This window comes from Gymnoscopelus braueri (assembly GCF_963280865.1).
Source record: "Gymnoscopelus braueri genome assembly, chromosome: 10".
NCBI lineage: Eukaryota > Metazoa > Chordata > Actinopteri > Myctophiformes > Myctophidae > Gymnoscopelus > Gymnoscopelus braueri.
In genome coordinates this window covers 14,771,395-14,789,221 of record NC_137611.1, presented here as the reverse complement: position 1 = coordinate 14,789,221, position 17,827 = coordinate 14,771,395, and the positions used below count along the sequence as shown (strand labels likewise).

The window sequence follows — 17,827 nt, the reverse complement described above, 5'->3', positions numbered from 1 at the left end:
GTGTGTGTGTGTGTGTGTGTGTGTGTGTGTGTGTGTGTGTGTGTGTGTGTGTGTGTGTGGGTGTGTGTGTGTGTGTGTGTGCGTGTGGGGGGGTGTGGGTGTGTGTGTCAGGGCGTACAGTAGTCATCAGTGGTGGAAAGTAACTAATTACATTTACTCTAAGTGCTGTACTTAAGTACAATTTTGAGGTACTTCTACTTTACTGGGGTGTTTCCAATTTTCAATACTTTTACTTCACTAAATCTCCACTAAACTTTTACTCCACTACAATTATTTGAAAACTTAAGTTACTTACTTGATTTGAATTATTATTACAAGACAAGACATAGGCTACATTAACCACTTCAGCCCTATTTAAATATTGGCTATTTGGAAATAGCCAATATTTGGAAATAGACAAATAGACAATCTACAAGCTCACAACGTGTCGCGATGCGACGCATTGTGAGCTTGTAGATCTGCTATTTTCAAAAGATTTCAATACATTTTATACATAATGATACCTTTTGAAACGGGACATTCTGCATAATGAGTACTTTTACTTTTGGTATACTTTAAGTTTAATTTGATGCCATTGCTTATGTACTTTTAATCAAGTACATTTTGATTACCAGACTTTTACTTGTAACAGAGTATCTCTACATTGTGGTGTTAATACTTGTACTTAAGTAAAAAATTTGAGTGTGTGTGTGTGTGTGTGTGTGTGTGCGTGCGTGCGTGCGTGCGTGCGTGCGTGCGTGTGTGCGTGCGTCCGTGCGTGTGTGTGTGTGTGTCGGGCTGTAGTCATGGGCTGATCTGGTATTCACACTGTGTCTTGTCTCTCCTCTCCTGCAGATAGTGCCACAATCAGGCCACAGGTAGGAGGACCCTGCACCGAGGCTCAGCCTTGACTTCACACCCAGCACAGCTTCTGTCATTAGCATTAGTAACAGCATGCTGCAGAGGCACTTTGCTCCAACATAATACACTTCACACACATTCACACTGAGCATGCATTCATTCACATAGTATAGGGCTGAACGACATTGGAAAGAATTGACATTGTGATATTTTTGGTTTGTTTGGAAAAAAACATATATATTGCGATATTAAACGAAACATGTTAGATCACTTCATCAGATATAGAAGCTTTTAACGTTGATCATTTAGAACAAATGTATCACTCTAGCAATGTCCATAACACCATTGTGCTCAGTGGTGGAAAGTAACTAAGTACATTTACTTAAGTACTGTACTTAAGTACAATGTTGAGGTATTTGTACTTTACTTGAGTATTTTCAATTTCCAATACTTTTACTTCTACTCCACTACATCTCAGAGGCAAATATTGTACTTTTACTCCACTACAATTATTTGAAAACTTTAGTTACTAGTTACTTTTCAGATGTAAATTATGATATAATGAAACAGACATTAACCACTTTAACCCTATTTCATACATAGGCTATTTGAAAATAGCCGATCTACAAGCTCACAACGCGTCGCATCGCGACGCGTTGTGAGCTTTTTGATCTGCTATTTTCAAATATTTAGTACTTTTACTTTTGGTACTTTAAGTACATTTTGATTTTTGAATTTTTAATTCTGGACTTTTACTATATTGCAGTATTGGTACTTTTACTTAAGTAAATAATTTGAGTACTTTTTCCACCACTGATTATTTGTGCTCAATTAATACCCATAAATTCAGACAAAAGTTCATGATCAACACAATGCTGCAGCGATTCACAGCGTATGGGCTGGTTCCCCATTCCCTGAAAATGGTTCCACATTTTTGGGGGGAAAAGATTTGGAAAAAAAAGGAGGTGACCAAGTATGGAGCAAGGAAATGGTTAACCCATTAAGACCTGTGGCCGATTCTACAAAAGATGTTCCCACATCAGTGGTTCTGTCAAGGACCCCCAAAATGATATGTATTCTCAAAATGTTTTGTTCCAGGGACCCCCAGAAGCAAATATTTGAGTTACAAATGTTTGCTTTAAAAATATATTTTTTTCAGAGATTTTGCACACATTTTCAAGCTTTTTAAAAAAAATAGCAGATTTACAAGCTCATAGCGCGGCACTCGGTGCCGTGCTATGAGCTTGTATATCTGCTATTTTTGAATAGCCAAAGAAATCTAGAATGACACAGATGCGTTCCTGGTCTTAATGGGTTAAGAGTGATGTTGTTATTTGGCATGGCTCTTGACGCAAAAATAAAATCTCTCCTCTTCTCTCTCTCTCTCTGTGTGTCACTCTATCTCATAATATCCCCCCCTCCACCCCCCTCCTCTTTCACTCTCTCTCTCCATCCGACCAACCACAGAGGGGTACCGTGACACAGAGGCCAGCAGACCCAGGTCAGTGCATGTTGACCGCATCGCTTTGTGAAACCCACTCAGGGCCGTGCACTCTATACTTCCATAGCTGGTCACTTTTCATCTCTGGCTCCGAGTGCTGAAAAACTGCGGGGGCGGGCAGGGATGCAGTCATATATATATAGAGGCCCGCGCCGTGAGATTTGGTGGCGGATACACTGAAGATAAAAGCTATCCCTCTGAGTTATTATGTGGCCAACCTTTTGGCTTTGAGATCTAATATTTCCTCGGCGTATTCTTTTTTTAAATTCTCTTTTTTTCTCTCCACATAATCCCCCCTGAAGAGATCTCAGAGAAGTTGTTGAGAATCGATGCGCCTCTAGTATGCTTGTGATTCTAGGCTCTTGCCTATTCAAAGAGGGGAAAAGAAACAGATTGTTCAGAGCATTTGAATTTACAAAAAAAGAGAGTGATTGATGTATTGAATACTTTATTAACATGCTTAAAGGAGTAGTCCACCCAAAAAATTACTTATCTGCTATCAATTGCACACCCCATGAAGCCTTGAACTCATGGATTCTTTTTTTTATTTGTCGCATTCCTAAGCCAATAATTTGATTCCCGTCTCCTACCGGGTAATGTATCCGGTAGGAGACACAAAGTAGATAATTTGTGTCTCCTACTGGAAGTACACCCGGTCATCAAATTATCGGCTTAGGAATGCGACAAAAACAAAAAAAATCCATGAATTCAAGGCTTCATGGGGTGTGCAATTGATAGCAAATAAGTAATTTTTTTGGGTGAACTACTCCTTTAATAACAATACAGGTACTACAGTCAAAGGTTATGCTATAAGGATAACACAAAAAGCCCCAGGGGCTTGTTTCCATTGTGTTCCTTGTGCTAAATGCATCACTAATACATAATAACACAGACAATACAATGCAAAATATACTACAAAACATATTGGGATAAAGCTCAGAAGAATAATAAGGTATACTACTTAGTGGTGTAAAGTAACTAAGTACATTTACTCAAGTACTGTACTTAAGTAAAATATTTAGGTATTTTTACTTTACTTGAGTATGTGGTATCTGAACAGTGTGCAAGTCAAAACATATTAAGAAATGATACTATATTAATCTAAACTAGATGGAACTGTGAAATGTTACCTTGCTAAAGTCAGAAGAGTAATCATGAGTGTGTGTGACTGGTGAATGCCTGGTGAATGTGTGAATGTGCTAATTCTAACGCAGCAACAGCTGTCAATCTAACAACTGAGCACTGATCAAAGAGCTTGGTCAACAGGTGGGGATCACTGACCCCCACCCAAATGAGCAGTTTGTAGTCTAATGTTAGCTACCTACAGTGTATAAAGAAGAAGTGATTGTAAAATTATTGGTAGTACTGTCTCACACGACGTGAGGCTGTGTGGAGCTCAGGGCTCTGCCCTGGCTCCCTGGCTGGTTCTTATGCTGTTATGATGCTGTTGAATGCTGAATAAATGAACATGGACTTGGAAACCTCGACGTCTCTCTTCTTCTCCTCCATTTCATTACAACTACAAGCCTGCTAAACGCGGTTTAATGCCTCATCATATACGACAAGTATTTCCAATTGTCAATACTTTTACTTCTACTCCACTACATTTCAGAACCAAATATTGTACTTTTTACTTTTACTATTTATTGCAAATATTTGAAAACTTTAGTAGTTACTTTGCAGATTTTGATTATCATTACAAAACATACATTAACCACGTCAGCACTTTATACATTTGATTTCGGCCATTTGAAAAATAGCCGATCTACAAGCTCAGAATGCATTGTGAGCTTGTAGATCTGCTATTTTCAAAGGATTTGTATACATTTCATACATTTGAAAAGTTGTGAAATGGGACATTCATTTTGCATAATGAGTACTTTCTACTTTTGGTACTTTAAGTACATTTTGATACCAAAACTATTGGTATCAAAATAATAAATTTAGAATTCCGGACTTTTACTTGTAACAGAGTATTTCTACATTGCAGTATTGATACTTTCACTTAGGTAAAACATTTGAGTACTTTTTCCACCACTGGGTATATTATTTACAGAGAAAGCGGGGGAGGGGAGGGGGGGAGGGATAGGGGGGGTCAGGGATAACAGGAAGTGTAAAGATGTCTGTATACCCAGTGTGCTAAAAGACACTTTTCGCTAACACCACATGGCGTTAAAAAAGCCATGCTGGCACGGATATGAACTGGAGTGGGCGGATTCATTATGAGAAATGCCTGCAGAAAAAGAAAAAAAAAGAAAAAAACTAAACAACCACCCCCCCCTCCCCTTCCCCTCCAGATCGCTATTTTCCAGCCACATCCTCCTTAGAGCCACCGAGCTTTTTGCCTTTGTGATAAATCAACATCGATAAGAGAGGGGCTTATGGGAGTCAGTTGTGCTTATTGTGTTCCAAACCAACGAAGGGACGCGTGCGATATTCCAGTCATCTAGGGTCACTGACTGTCAACTCTAACCCATTTAGACCGGGAGAGAATCAGTGTCATGTTTTTGATTTCTTTGGTTATTCAAAAATAGCAGATCTACAAGCTCGTACAAGCTTGTAGAGCTGCTATTTTTTTGAAATCGTGAAAATTTGGGCAAATCTTTGAATATATATATTTTTTAAGGCAAACATTTGTAACTCAAATCTTTGCTTCTGGGGGATTCTACAAAATGTCTTCTAAATCTAAACAGTTTTCTGAAAAACGTATATTTCTATATCAGTGGTTCTCAAACTTTTTCATGTCAAGGACCCCCAAAAAATATTTTGTTCCAGGGACCCCCCCCCAGAAGCAAAGAATTGAGTTACAAATGTTCCCTTTAAAAATATATAAATTTAAATATTTGCACAAATGTTAAAGATTTTTCAAAAATAGCAGATATACAAACTCATAGCTATGAGCTTGTATATCTGCTATTTTTGAATAGCCAAAATATAAAATATGGATAAAGTGGTTACACAGATACGATCCCGGTTTGAATGGGCTAATAGCGTCCTCAGGGATGGTTTCCAGGGCTGGGATATGGCTGGGGGCTGTGCTGTAGCGCCGGGAGAGTAAGCGGCTCTGTCTGCTTATTTGGCAGCGGTTTTTAGTCTTGGTAACAGCAGGACGCTAGTGGCTGTGTGCAAACTGACAATGCTAAGGATGTATACTGGACTGGACATTTTACAACTGTACAGGAAGAAGACTGGTCAAGACGTGTTAGTGGTTTATCGGGAGAGTGCCATTCCAACAAATCTGAGTACAAATTATTATACAGTATCTGCCTTATGATCAGAATACTGTAGGAAAGTTCTCCATATATATCTTAAAGGTTTCATGACATTTTTTTGGTCTTCTGACCTCAATTACGCATAGAAATACTGAACTTTGAACATTCAGTGGATTTTCTGTGGTCTGGGGTTTTCTGAATAATTAGGCTCAGAAAAGTGCTTTGGTTTGCCCCGTGGACTTTGATGTCACAGTCAGTGTTGGAAAGTAACTAAAGTAATATGTAACTTAAAGTAATATTATTACTTTTTCCCAGTAACTAGTAACGTAACTAATTACTTTCACGTTTTGAGTAATATTATTACCTTTACTTTTTTTCAAAAAGTAATTTATTACTTTTTTCACGAGCCTATGTGTTATGTGATATGTGATATGTGTTGCTATGGGAGCCTTTTTATTTTTGTATTTTATTAGAATACATTTTGTTTAATAAACAACAGAAGTTGTTCAAAGATTGTGTCTCATGATGAGTCATTATCTGTTTGAGCCCAGGTGTTTGAATTTGAATATTTTTTTAGGCAAAAAATACATGAAATACATTTAAAATACTTCCAAAAAAGTCCTTGCGGTCTTGTTTCCATTGAGGTCCTTAGTATTCAATTCATAGTCAAATGGTTTTCATTTAGTCTGTAAGTTATGAATTCATACACAGTAAAAGTCTTAGTGTTAAAGGGATATTTCACTTTCAAATAAAATAAACATTAAAAATAAATATTTTTAAAAAATGAAAAAGTTATGGCAAAATCACGGCCCCCTCACACATTAGTAGGACACTCTAATGCGTGAGGGGGCCGTGATTTTTCCATTACTTTTTTTATTTATTTTTAATATATTTTTTAAATGTTTCTTTTATTTGAAAGTGAAATATCCCCTTAATATAATTGAAATGAGTGTACAAATAGAACCAAATGGACCCGTCATGTGTACAGAACACTTTTCAGAGTTAAATCAACAATGAGGATTTTACAATGTAGGCTGCAGAAAAGAGAAAAAAAACAACTGCTAATGTTGAAAATGCAAAGTCAGACTTTTGGGGAGAAAGGATGCAATTACTGGGGGCGAGAAAAAAAAAGTAACTAAGTAATAAGTAACTAGTTACTTTTGGCAGGGAGTAATAAGTAAAGTAACTACATTACTTTTTAAACAAGTAATATGTAATAAGTAACATATTACTATGTTGTAGTAACTATTCCAACACTGGTCACAGTCTATTAATCCCGCCCCCTCTCCTCCCCGCCCCTCCCCTCTCCTTCTCATTTGGGGGGGGGCGGAGCAGAGGCGATGATTGACAGGCAAAATCTCTCAACAGCGACACCCGTAGGCAAATAGTTTTTTTTTTCATTACAGGCGAAAAGGCTTCAGAACACAGAGAGAAAAAAACCTGCCATGGCTCACTGGAGTGGATTTTTCAGTTAAAACATGTTAATACATGTTTGAAGGACCATAATAAAGACTTTTAATGTTTTGTAAACCAGCATGTCATGAAACCTTTAAACACGCTTCAACCTGGGGTCCCTATTTTGGGCATCATTATAGGTGAAACATTGCATTACATTTTTTTTTTAACTAGCAAAAATAGCAGATCTACAGTACATGCTCACAGGAATGGTTATGGTTATGAGGCTGTTAAAATAGCAGCAGATACGTATAAGAAACAGCTATGTACATGAAGTCCTTGGTTTAAAAGATATTGGAATGAGCCCCCCCCGCGCCCCCCCCCCCCCCGACATTGCCTTGCCATTATGCCTTTGACCCTTACGGCTCATCCTCAGTTATCGAGGGATTTAAATTGACTGTATACCGTCCGTTGCGCTTGTTGTCATGAGTCACTCTGCCATCCAAATTGTGTGAAATGTAAATGTGTGTATATGTTCCCTGTCGGCCAGGATTACCCAGAATGCTTGTGATCAGAGACTACTGTGGCGTCCCCTGCCCCCAGTGTGGACCCCCTCTGAGCGTTCACGCAGGCGAAGTCATTGAACTGATGAATGCAGACCTACACAGCTCCTGGTGGCAGGTACAGTGTGTGTGTGTGTGTGTGTGTGTGTGTGTGTGTGTGTGTGTGTGTGTGTGTGTGTGTGTGTGTGTGTGTGTGTGTGTGTGTGTGTGTGTGTGTGTGTGTGTGTGTGTGTGTGTGTGTGTGTGTGTGTGTGGGAGTGTGTGTGTGGGAGTGTGTGCGCATGTTATCCTCTCCCTCCTATGTTTTGACACTGTATTACTAATGTTTTGATTTGATAAAAAGAAGACATACAGAAATTCAAATCTATAATATTCTTCATCGTATGACAAAATATCGAAAATTAGCAATCTCCAAGCTCACAATGCATCGGCAGTGTCACCCGATGCATTGTGAGCTTGTAGATCTGCTATTTCCACAATAAAAAAAATATTACGCGACATATTTTCTTTACATTCTCTTCAAAATATGGAAACCTGGTTGAAAGGGCTTAAAAAACACACACACACACACACACACACACACACACACACACACACACACACACACACACACACACACACACACACACACACACACACACATTAGCGACGGGGCGTCACAACGTGGCTTCCGTTGACAAGGTGTAATCGTCTGATAATTGAAGCCCTTAACACTTGTCTATGAGCCACAGATGGCGACCATTCCCGTTGTTTATTCCACTTTGCGGGAGACACAGTGACGAGGTCAGCGAGACCATCAGTCACCGGTCTGTCCCACAGACCCACCACACTCGACCATGTTCCGTAACGAATGGCGCGCGGCGGCCACTTCAACGTCTCCTCAGATTAAATCAAGGAGAGCCCCCGCATTAGATGATCTAACCAATTAAGCAGGCTTCAGTTGATTAATTAAGTGCCAGACGAGAGACGGTAAAACAGCAGACACTCCGCCCTCCCGAGGACGTTTTAACGGCGGAGCGCGAGCCCTCGTGTACTTTCATATTTAGCAGCTGTCTCGCAGGGTCGACTGCCAACGAGTTTAGAGGGTTTTGACTTTATCTTATCTTTGAGAGGACGGTGATTTATCGGAGCGGTGTCTCGCGGGAGCCCTCCCCAGCCATTCCTCACTCACTTTTTACGAGGGCACTAAAAACCCCAGTCCTCCTTTTCTTCAGGGGGCTCTTCGGATCAGACTGCAGTTTATGTCCACAGAACCGAACGACTGGGACTTGAGCCTTGACTTATACTTAGTTGCGTGCAGGGTGTCACGCGCCAAAAAATAGCCGATCTATAAGCCCACACACTGGCTAGATCGTTCATATGCCTGAGCTCGTAGATAGGCAGTTTTTGGGGTTTTTACGACACCTGCACACAACTAAAAATAGAGTTGGAGTTAAGGCCGTTTCTGACGGGGAGCAACTGCGGGCGTTCTCGCTTGGATCAGCGGTGGATCGCGCCGCGATCATTGTTGTTTTGTCCTCCTGCGCGTAGCGGAGAGAAAATAAAGCTGTCCACGATCTAGCACAATTGCCGGCCGCGGGCGTGTGCACGAAACGAGCGCGAGACGATTGCACGGGACCGCGCCCGCTTTCCTCTCCGCCCCTCAACTTCACCGTGTGTCCTGTCCTGTCGCCTGTCTCTCATTGAAAATGAATTAACCCATTAATACCTGGGACGCATCTGTGTCACTTTTAGATATCTTTAGGCTATTCAAAAATAGCAGATATACAAGCTCATAGCGTGGCACCGAGTGCCGCGCTACGAGCTTGTAGATCTGCTATTTTTGAAAAATCGTGAAAATTATTTTTAAAATATTTTTTTCCGATTTGTTTTTTAGGATTTTTAAAATGTTTAGAAGCGGCCTCAGGTCTTAATGGGTTAAGGTGGCCAGTGACTTTGACCAGTTTCACTTTTAAAACCTTTGCATCATGATATGTCACACAAACAGAACGCGGCACACAACACCAATGGTTTTGATAATGTGGATTGTGGAAGTTAAATGGTGGATTCGTGGATAGGACTCTATATGAACAAACTTGGTATATCAACAAAACGCATCGCATTCTGTTTGTGTGACATGCATGATACAAAGGTTTTGAAAGTGAAACTGGTCAAAGTCACTGGCCACCTGCTGTACTAAGGCGCGTACCTCGCTCCCCGTCTGAAGTCTGTTCCACGGTTCAAGTTCAAGGTTCCCCAAGTTCAAGTGTTTCCCAAGCCTAGTAGTTTTTTTTCTTTTCACTGTTCATATGCCTGATTGTTTCGGGGGAAGAAGCTGTCTGCCGGTTGCTCATACAGTAGGCAGCCATGAACGCCATGGAGACTCGCAATTACAGCCCAGCAGGGAAGGAAGGGTGCCCAGACTTCCATGGCTCTGGGACCTAAGGGACTCGTCGCCGCAAAAACACACACACACACACACACACACACACACACACACACACGATCCGCTGCCATGGTGACGGCGTATAGTGCGTTTTTGGTGGGCGGAGATAATCCAAGACACTGAATGATGAAGCACATTGTGTGTGTTTATTTTATTCCTATGCATAAGGACATGCTAATAAGGCTACTTAATCTTAGGGCGTCCCCATTGGCGCCAGGGGATGAAATTACAGAACATTGAGAATTCATATCCCCTGTTACCCAGAAGGCAATTATCCCCCCTATCCCACCGGCAGAACAATACAATCAATCACCATAATTTCATTTGATCCGCCGGCTGCCGCCTGTTTACGCCGACAGAGTAATAAGTTTAATCTTTATCATGCGCTTATCGAAGGCATAACAAATAGACGGGGAGGGGGGCGGGGGACGTTGGGGGCGGGGGGGGGGGGGGCTCCAAAAACCTTTGATGAAATGTTATTAACCCATTTAATCCGGGAACGCATCTGTGTCATTTTAGATTTTAACTATGACCATTATTTCATACTTTGGCTATTTAAAAAATAGCAGATATAAAAGCTCATAGTCGCATTATGAGCTTGTAGATCTGCTATTTTTGGAAAATCCTGAAAATGTGTGCAAATCTTTGAATATATATATTTTTAAGCGAACATTTGTCAAATATTTTGTTCCAGGGACCTCCAGAAGTAAAAAAAAATGTTAGAAATGTTCGCTTTAAACATATATATATTCAAGGATTTGCACCGATTTTCACGATTTTTCGAAAATAGCAGATCTACAAGCTCATAGCGCGGCACTCGGTGCCGTGCTATGAGCTTGTAGATCTGCTATTTCTGAATAGCCCGAAGTATAAAATAATGGTTATAGCTCAAATCTAAAAAATGCGTCACAGATGCGTTTCCCCCGGATTGAACGGGTTAAGGCTTGAATGAATCACAGAGATGGGGTAAAGGATTCGCTTTCCAATCGAGTTACTGCTAGAAGCCCTTGCACGGTCCCAAAATGCATTTCATGCGCTAATAAAGAGCGAGGAGGGGAGCCTCTGCAGTCAAATGCAGGAAGCTGTGAGTGAAGAGCATGGCCTCGGCTATGATGTGTTCCCAGATTGACTCCCAACGACTTCCAAATTGACCTCGAACTCCAGACTGGAAGCGCCGTTCACAATGTCGCTCATAACATCCGACATAATGCAAGATACGTAGACTTGTTGTTGCTCAGTGCAACCTATTACACACGACGTCCTATACATAATTCGTTATCATGATACAAAAACAAAACACAGCCTCGTAGGAGAAATTAACTCATTTGTTAGCCTAAATTGGTTTACATTGCTGAAACAAAAAGGAGGCTTTTCTACATTGTGTGTCAATTTAGATTCATATAAAGCTCTCGAGTCTGGCTCGAGGAGTGGGAGGAAAGCAACTGTTTAGTCCGTCGAACAAGAGCCAGACAGCTCATGCTGTCTGGGTATTCAAGGACCAGAAGAAGATTCATTATTTAGTGCTAAACGAGGCTCTTGTTTTGATGCAGCACAAATCTAACTGCCGGCAGAGTCTGAACCGTAATTAACTCGGGGTGCAAATTAGACGCGCTGCTTGTTGTGAGCTAATTGCTGAGGATTTATTGAAGAGAGTTTGGGAGGAGGGCAGGAAAGAGAGGAGGAGAGAGTGAGAGGGGGTTGGGGAGGGGAGGCTGCTTTCTTCCAGACATGCGATCAGTGTTGGAAAAGTAACTACATGTACTCAAGTACTGTACTTAAGTACAAATTTGAGGATTTTTTACTTTACTGGATTCTTTTAAAATTTTCAGTACCGGGTACTTTTACTTCTACTCCACAAAATCTTAGAGGCAAATATTGTGCGTTTACTCCACTATGATTATTTGAAAACTTTTGCTTTGTAGATTTGGATTATTATTACAAAACATGCATTAAACACATTAGCCCTATATACTATTTGAAAATAAAGCTAAAATAGTAGATCTGCAATAGTAGTAGATACAATTTAGTAGATCTAAAATAGTAGATCTACAAGCTCACAACGCGTCGCTTTGCGACGTGCTGTGAGCTTGTAGATCTGCTATTTTCAAAAGATTTATATACATTTTGAACACTTTGAACACTGAAATAAGACATTCTGCATAATGACTACTTTTACTTTTGGTACTTTAAGTACCATTTTGTACAAATTTACTTTTACTCAAGTACATTTTTTATACCGGACTTTTACTTGTAACAGAGTATTTTCTGCATTGCAGTATTGATACGTTTACTTAAGTAAAAACATTTGAGTACTTTTTCCACCACTGAGAAGGAAAGAGGGCAGGGGAAAAAGAAGAGAGTGAGATGGGTGGGGGAGGGGAGGGGAGGGGAGGCTGCTTCCTTCCAGACATGGTGATAAATGCGGTTAACAGTCCATAATTGCCGTTTTACAGGGCAGAGTTCCAGCGACGAACAGGATCGGCTTCTTTCCGAGTGACGCCGTGAAGCCCTGCCCCTGTGTAAGTGTACACTTTCTCAATTAAAAAGCCGCACACGTCTCTTCATCATCAACCATATCCTTGATGCGATTTACAGCACCTCCTCCTGTAGATGATGGCCAAGTTATCGACGGCTTCACACGCGTGTGGGGAGAGAGAGAGAGCGATGCTTTTCAATCGCATGGCGGTGTATCTTGTCTGTTGTGTGTGAGAGAGAGAGGGCCTCGATTTGAGGCCATTAGATGTGGAGAGAATATCAGATTACCAGCAAATAACCTCTGCCCTCTCTCTATTGACTCCATTAAGAGACGGAATAACCACCGGTTTTTCTCTCTCCACCCCAGGTTCCCAAACCAGTCGATTACTCAGGCCAGCTCTGGTAAGCGATGAAAACAAATTACTATAGATTGATAACAATATTCACAACAGCAATTCTTATTTCATGCTATTGAGCCACTTTGATTTTTTCCCCCATGTCCACGTGCAAGGAATGATTGATTGAAGCAGTGGGTTCTAACTCAACGTGGGGGTCCGGGGATTCCCAGGGGTCCTTGGGGGGGGGGGGGGGGGGGGGAAGAGATCAAATGGGGGTCCCTGGTAGGCATGTCACGATTTATATACGTTATAGACGTAAATAGATTAAAATCGATTCAAACTGGTGACAATTTAAATCGATTTAATAAAAATGATTCTCGATGCAAACAAGAAAATACAGGATCTTTGTAAGAGAATTGAAAAAAAAAGAGTTTTTATTTGCTACTGTATTGAAAAGAGGATAAGAGTACAGTATTGTAAAAAGGAAAATTATAATAATAAAGAAGAAAATATTGGATTTGTGTAAGAGAAATAAAGATTTGTCTGGAAATACATTTTGTGTTTAAAAAATCGTATAGTGAACCTAGTATCGCGATTCGAATCGTATCGTGAGTTGCGTGAATCGTTACATGCCTAGTCCCTGGCCTAATGCATAACAAACTGGGGGTCCTTGAATAAATATAAAAAGAAATGGTTGAGCCTCACTGGATTAAAGCATAAATCACTCTCAACACACATGGTTCAGGTTTGCTGGGCCTATAGAGAGGTGCCAGGCGGAGGTGGAACTCCTGGACCGAGGGAACAGCGCCTATCTGGTCCGACACCGAAGTAAAGAGTGTCCCGGGTACGCCCTCAGTATCAAGTAAGAGTCACACTGGGGGGAAAGGGTTTGAGTGGTGCTCCCTGACATGTTTCCATACAGGTGGAAACCTTAGTATCTTTTCAAGAAATTATCAAATATTACCTGCGTTTCCAATGGTATCCAGCGTAGTTATTTATAGACGCAAACTTTTCTTAGTACTTTTCATTGGTTAAATATTTATATAAACCCACAGTCAGACTCCCTATTTTGGACATGTCATTATATCCCCCCCTCCTCTCAAAATCTTTCAAAAATACCCCAAAATTGCTGATCTGCAAGCTCACAACATGTCACATAGTGACCCATAGTGAGCTTATAAATCAGTTTTTTTTGCTACTTTTGCATGACACTGTCATTACGACGAAGTAGTAGATATTCGTTTACCATTTAGACCTGTTACACCTTTCAATCCGGGGCAGCATATGTGTCACATTAGCTCTTGCCATATGGAAACATACTGTAATAATGTTTTAGTTTTTTGAATAAAATCTAGTTTTTCATAAAGGGGTCCTGGAGGTCCCAGCCTCCCAGGTACGATTCTAGCCCTCAGCAATGTGTCAAAGTGTCCCTGAGCAAGACACTTGCACCCTAACGGCTCTGTGCTCCTCTGTGAGAAGCACTCAGCTGGGTGAGGCTGGAAACCGAGGTTCCCCCCGGGAATTAAAAATAAACGAACAGGTTGGGATTTAGAAAGTGTTTTTAGAATCGAAATATACAAGGTTTCTTCTGCCCGACAGCAACGCTATATTAACAAAAGGAACAAAATGAATCATTGTTCAGTCTTTGGCTATCAGAAGGTGCAGAATTGTATTTCTAATGAGGATCGCCGCGTTCTCCTCCGGCAGACTGAATCAACCTGTCTTGAGGTCTCATTAAATGTTTTGCCTGGGGGGTCAAATTAATGACTGTATATCCCTCTTTTTGAAACACAATAGTTTCTAATTAACTATAGATCTTTCAGGCAGCGCACGTCAAAGCCTGTTAGCTTCTTTGAAAGAAACATTTTGTAAAGCAAAATCGTCCCTGTCCTAATATAAGCCGGGGAGATTACAGAGATTCAGCTCTGGACGTTGAAATAGTGTTTTAAAAGTAGAATGTTTAGCGGGTGACGCATCAGTCTATTACAGGCCATTTGGGTGGGTGGACTCCCACAGCCCTCTGTCATGCTTTTCATGCATCAGCCTGGTTGTGAATGCTCCGCTCCTAATTGCCTGTCCCACTGCTTAAGATCGTTATCAGCAAAGTCCATCTGAGCAAATGGAGCTTAACACACACTGAGGGTTTCCTCTCTGACAGCCAAAGCTATACGGACTGCAATAGCAAGCAGTCAGCTTTACTTAAGTATAGTTTTAAGGTATACAATTACTTTACTTGAGTACGTTCATTTGTTCATACGTTATGCTGCTCCACTATACATCTGAGAGTCAAATACTGTACCTTTTACCTCACTACAGTTTTCGGGCAGCTTTACTTTCTAGTTACAGTACTTTGCATGTATAAATGGTGCATTTATATAGCGCTTTTATCCAAAGCACTTTACATTGATTGTGCCATTCACACACACATTCATACACTGACGGCGGAGGAAACCATGCAAGGCACCAACCTGCTCATCAGGAGCAATTCGGGGTTCAGTGTCTTGCTCAAGGACACTTCGACCCTAACTCTAGGGGAGCTCCCCAGCCCGGGATCGAACTGGGAACCTTGCGGTTTTCCAGTTCACTCTACCCGGCCACTCTGCCCCCTGAGCCACTGCCACCCCATGTATAGGTTATTAATACAAGATGTACTGTACATGAGAAATGAGAAATGATTATGTATACCAAAAAATAGGGATAGGGATTGTGAAATGGACCATTCTGCATAATGAGCACTATTAATTTGTTACTCTAAGTATATTTTGATACCACTATACTCAAGTCTTTACTTTCACTTGTCACAGAGTATTTCTGCTATTCCCTGTGGTATTGCTACTTTTACTTACTCTTAAGTCAAATAAAAGTACTTCTTCCACCACAGCATGCATACATACAGAATGCATGGGCATTCCAGCTCCTCAGAGTCCACATCGATGATGAGGATAACACTTCAGCCTTCATCCATCTATCTCAATGTGCAGAACACCTTATAACTCCACACACTCCACACACATCAATAATGTATTACTCAGCGTATATATCCATAATGTATAAGTGAATTTGCAACGTGAACGTGTTTTCTCGCGTACATTATACAGCACATTGGCAGATTTATAATAAGGGGACCTCATCTCCCATCATGTGATTTGCACATCATCTCCGGAGGTGGTAGACATTGCATTATATGCGTTAATACCAGTAAATCAGCCTGGAAGAACAGTGCTCCCGGTGGAATCTCCTCGCAGGTGCATGTTTTCTCCAAGGTCACGTTTCAGCTGTGCACTCAAAAGGGATGTGATTTTCACCAGAACGTGTTTTTAGAAATAAGACTCGGTCTAATAAGGGCTTATTAGACCGAGTTGAGCAGGAATTCAGGTAGTAGATGCAATTCGTCGCTAATTCTGAGTGTTTTGATTTAACCGCTTAGGGCACGGTCACACCGCACTTTTATTTTACCTCTGGGGCGGAATCTGCCAATGCTTTGTCAATGCAAATGTGTGGATTCATAGTCTTGGGATGTTTTGACCATGAATCCACGCATTTACATTGACAAAGCATTGGCAGATTCCGCCCCAGAGGTAAAATAAAAGTGTGGATCTGCTACCTTTTGTTGTTCTTCACATATTTTTTTCTTTTTAAGAAAACCATATCTTTTTAATTAATGGTTTAATTAATTTAAATTAAATTAATGTATCTCTTTTTTTCTTTTTACATTTATTTTATCATTTAACTGTGTGAATTGTCACCTGTTAGTCCGAGCACAGGCTAAAGCCAAAGTGAAACAATTACGTATGTATGTATGGGACCTCGACTCTGCGGCGGCGGCAGGATGACTTGAGGCAGGGTGGCGGTTGTCATGGCTGTGGTGCACGGACCGTGAACCTGATGTCGTGATGGCTTCGCCATAGTGACATGATTGATGGGATTGCATGTATAGTTAATTAGCAGGGTCATGTCTTATTCATACACCTGCAGGTTCAACGACGAAGTCAAGCACATTAAGATTCTGACCAAGGACGGCTGCTTCTACATCGCCGAGAGTCGCCTGTTCAAGTCTGTGCTGGTGAGGTTTTTAACAGTAACACTGCCACGGCCGCGCCCTGTGCCGATGTTAATGCTCTAACATTTTACAATATTATTATAATTTTGGGAGTTACACTACACACATTTTGGACTTTATAGTATACTCAGGGTTACATTTTTTCAAATAAAATAAAAACAACAGAAGGGGGACATACATTTTTCTTAATCACTTACACTTAGCATACATATTCATTTATTTTGTTTTATCTGCAATCCAAAGTGTTATGTTTCATTTGAAATGACCATCTAGGTTTTTCCTACTCAAATGTGTAAAGGTGTGTTTATGTTGTCAGTTGGGTAGAGTATTTTTATTTTTTTTGTTAAAAAGTTTAAAGTAGGCTACTATATTGTGATAGTAATCATTGCTACATAGGTCTCTCCAGCTCTTTAGTAAACAGAATATAGTACATTTTCAGGTAGGTGACAAATTTTAAGTCAATCAGGAGAAAATGCATTTTCTGTTTAATAAAGAGAGACATGGGAGACTCCTTTTACTGAACAAACACCCTATAGCAATGATATCAGCTATTTAACACTTATTTTTACTTTCTTCAGTATTTACAATTTTCAATACTTTTACTTACAGTACACCCCACTACATCTCAGAGGAAAATATTGTACTTTTACTTTTGGTACCTCAAGTATATTTTGATTTTGAATACGGGACTTGTACTTGTAACAGAGTATATCTACTTTTACTTAACCCATTATTTAAGACCTGGGACGCAGCTGTGTCATTTTCAGATTTGAGCTAAAAAGCATTATTTTACACTTTGGCTATTCAAAAATAGCAGATATACAAGCTCATACATGGCACAGAGTGCCGCGCTATGAGCTTGTAGATCTGCTATTTTTTTTTATCGAGAAAATGTGTGCAAATCTTTGAATTTTTAAAGCGAACATTTGTAACTCAAAACTTTGCTTCTGGGGGGGTCCCTGGAACAAAATATTTTGAGATGGGGGTCCGCGGCCAAATACATATACATTTTGGGGTC

The 17,827-nt window shown here is 40.5% G+C and overlaps 1 protein-coding gene across 1 annotated transcript in view; it reads left to right on the top strand.

Annotated features, from left to right (window-relative positions):
- The window catches only part of LOC308093380 (guanine nucleotide exchange factor VAV3-like), a gene marked incomplete at its 3' end in the record, with an annotated part of 92,798 nt that overhangs the window by 63,888 nt on the left and 11,083 nt on the right, over window positions 1-17,827 (top strand). The window contains exons 18-24 of the mRNA XM_080439716.1: window positions 835-857; window positions 2,308-2,341; window positions 7,499-7,629; window positions 12,390-12,455; window positions 12,779-12,813; window positions 13,495-13,611; window positions 16,725-16,812. Of these exons, the coding sequence (XP_080295842.1) occupies window positions 835-857; window positions 2,308-2,341; window positions 7,499-7,629; window positions 12,390-12,455; window positions 12,779-12,813; window positions 13,495-13,611; window positions 16,725-16,812 (494 nt within the window). The remainder of the gene's footprint in view (window positions 1-834; window positions 858-2,307; window positions 2,342-7,498; window positions 7,630-12,389; window positions 12,456-12,778; window positions 12,814-13,494; window positions 13,612-16,724; window positions 16,813-17,827) is intronic.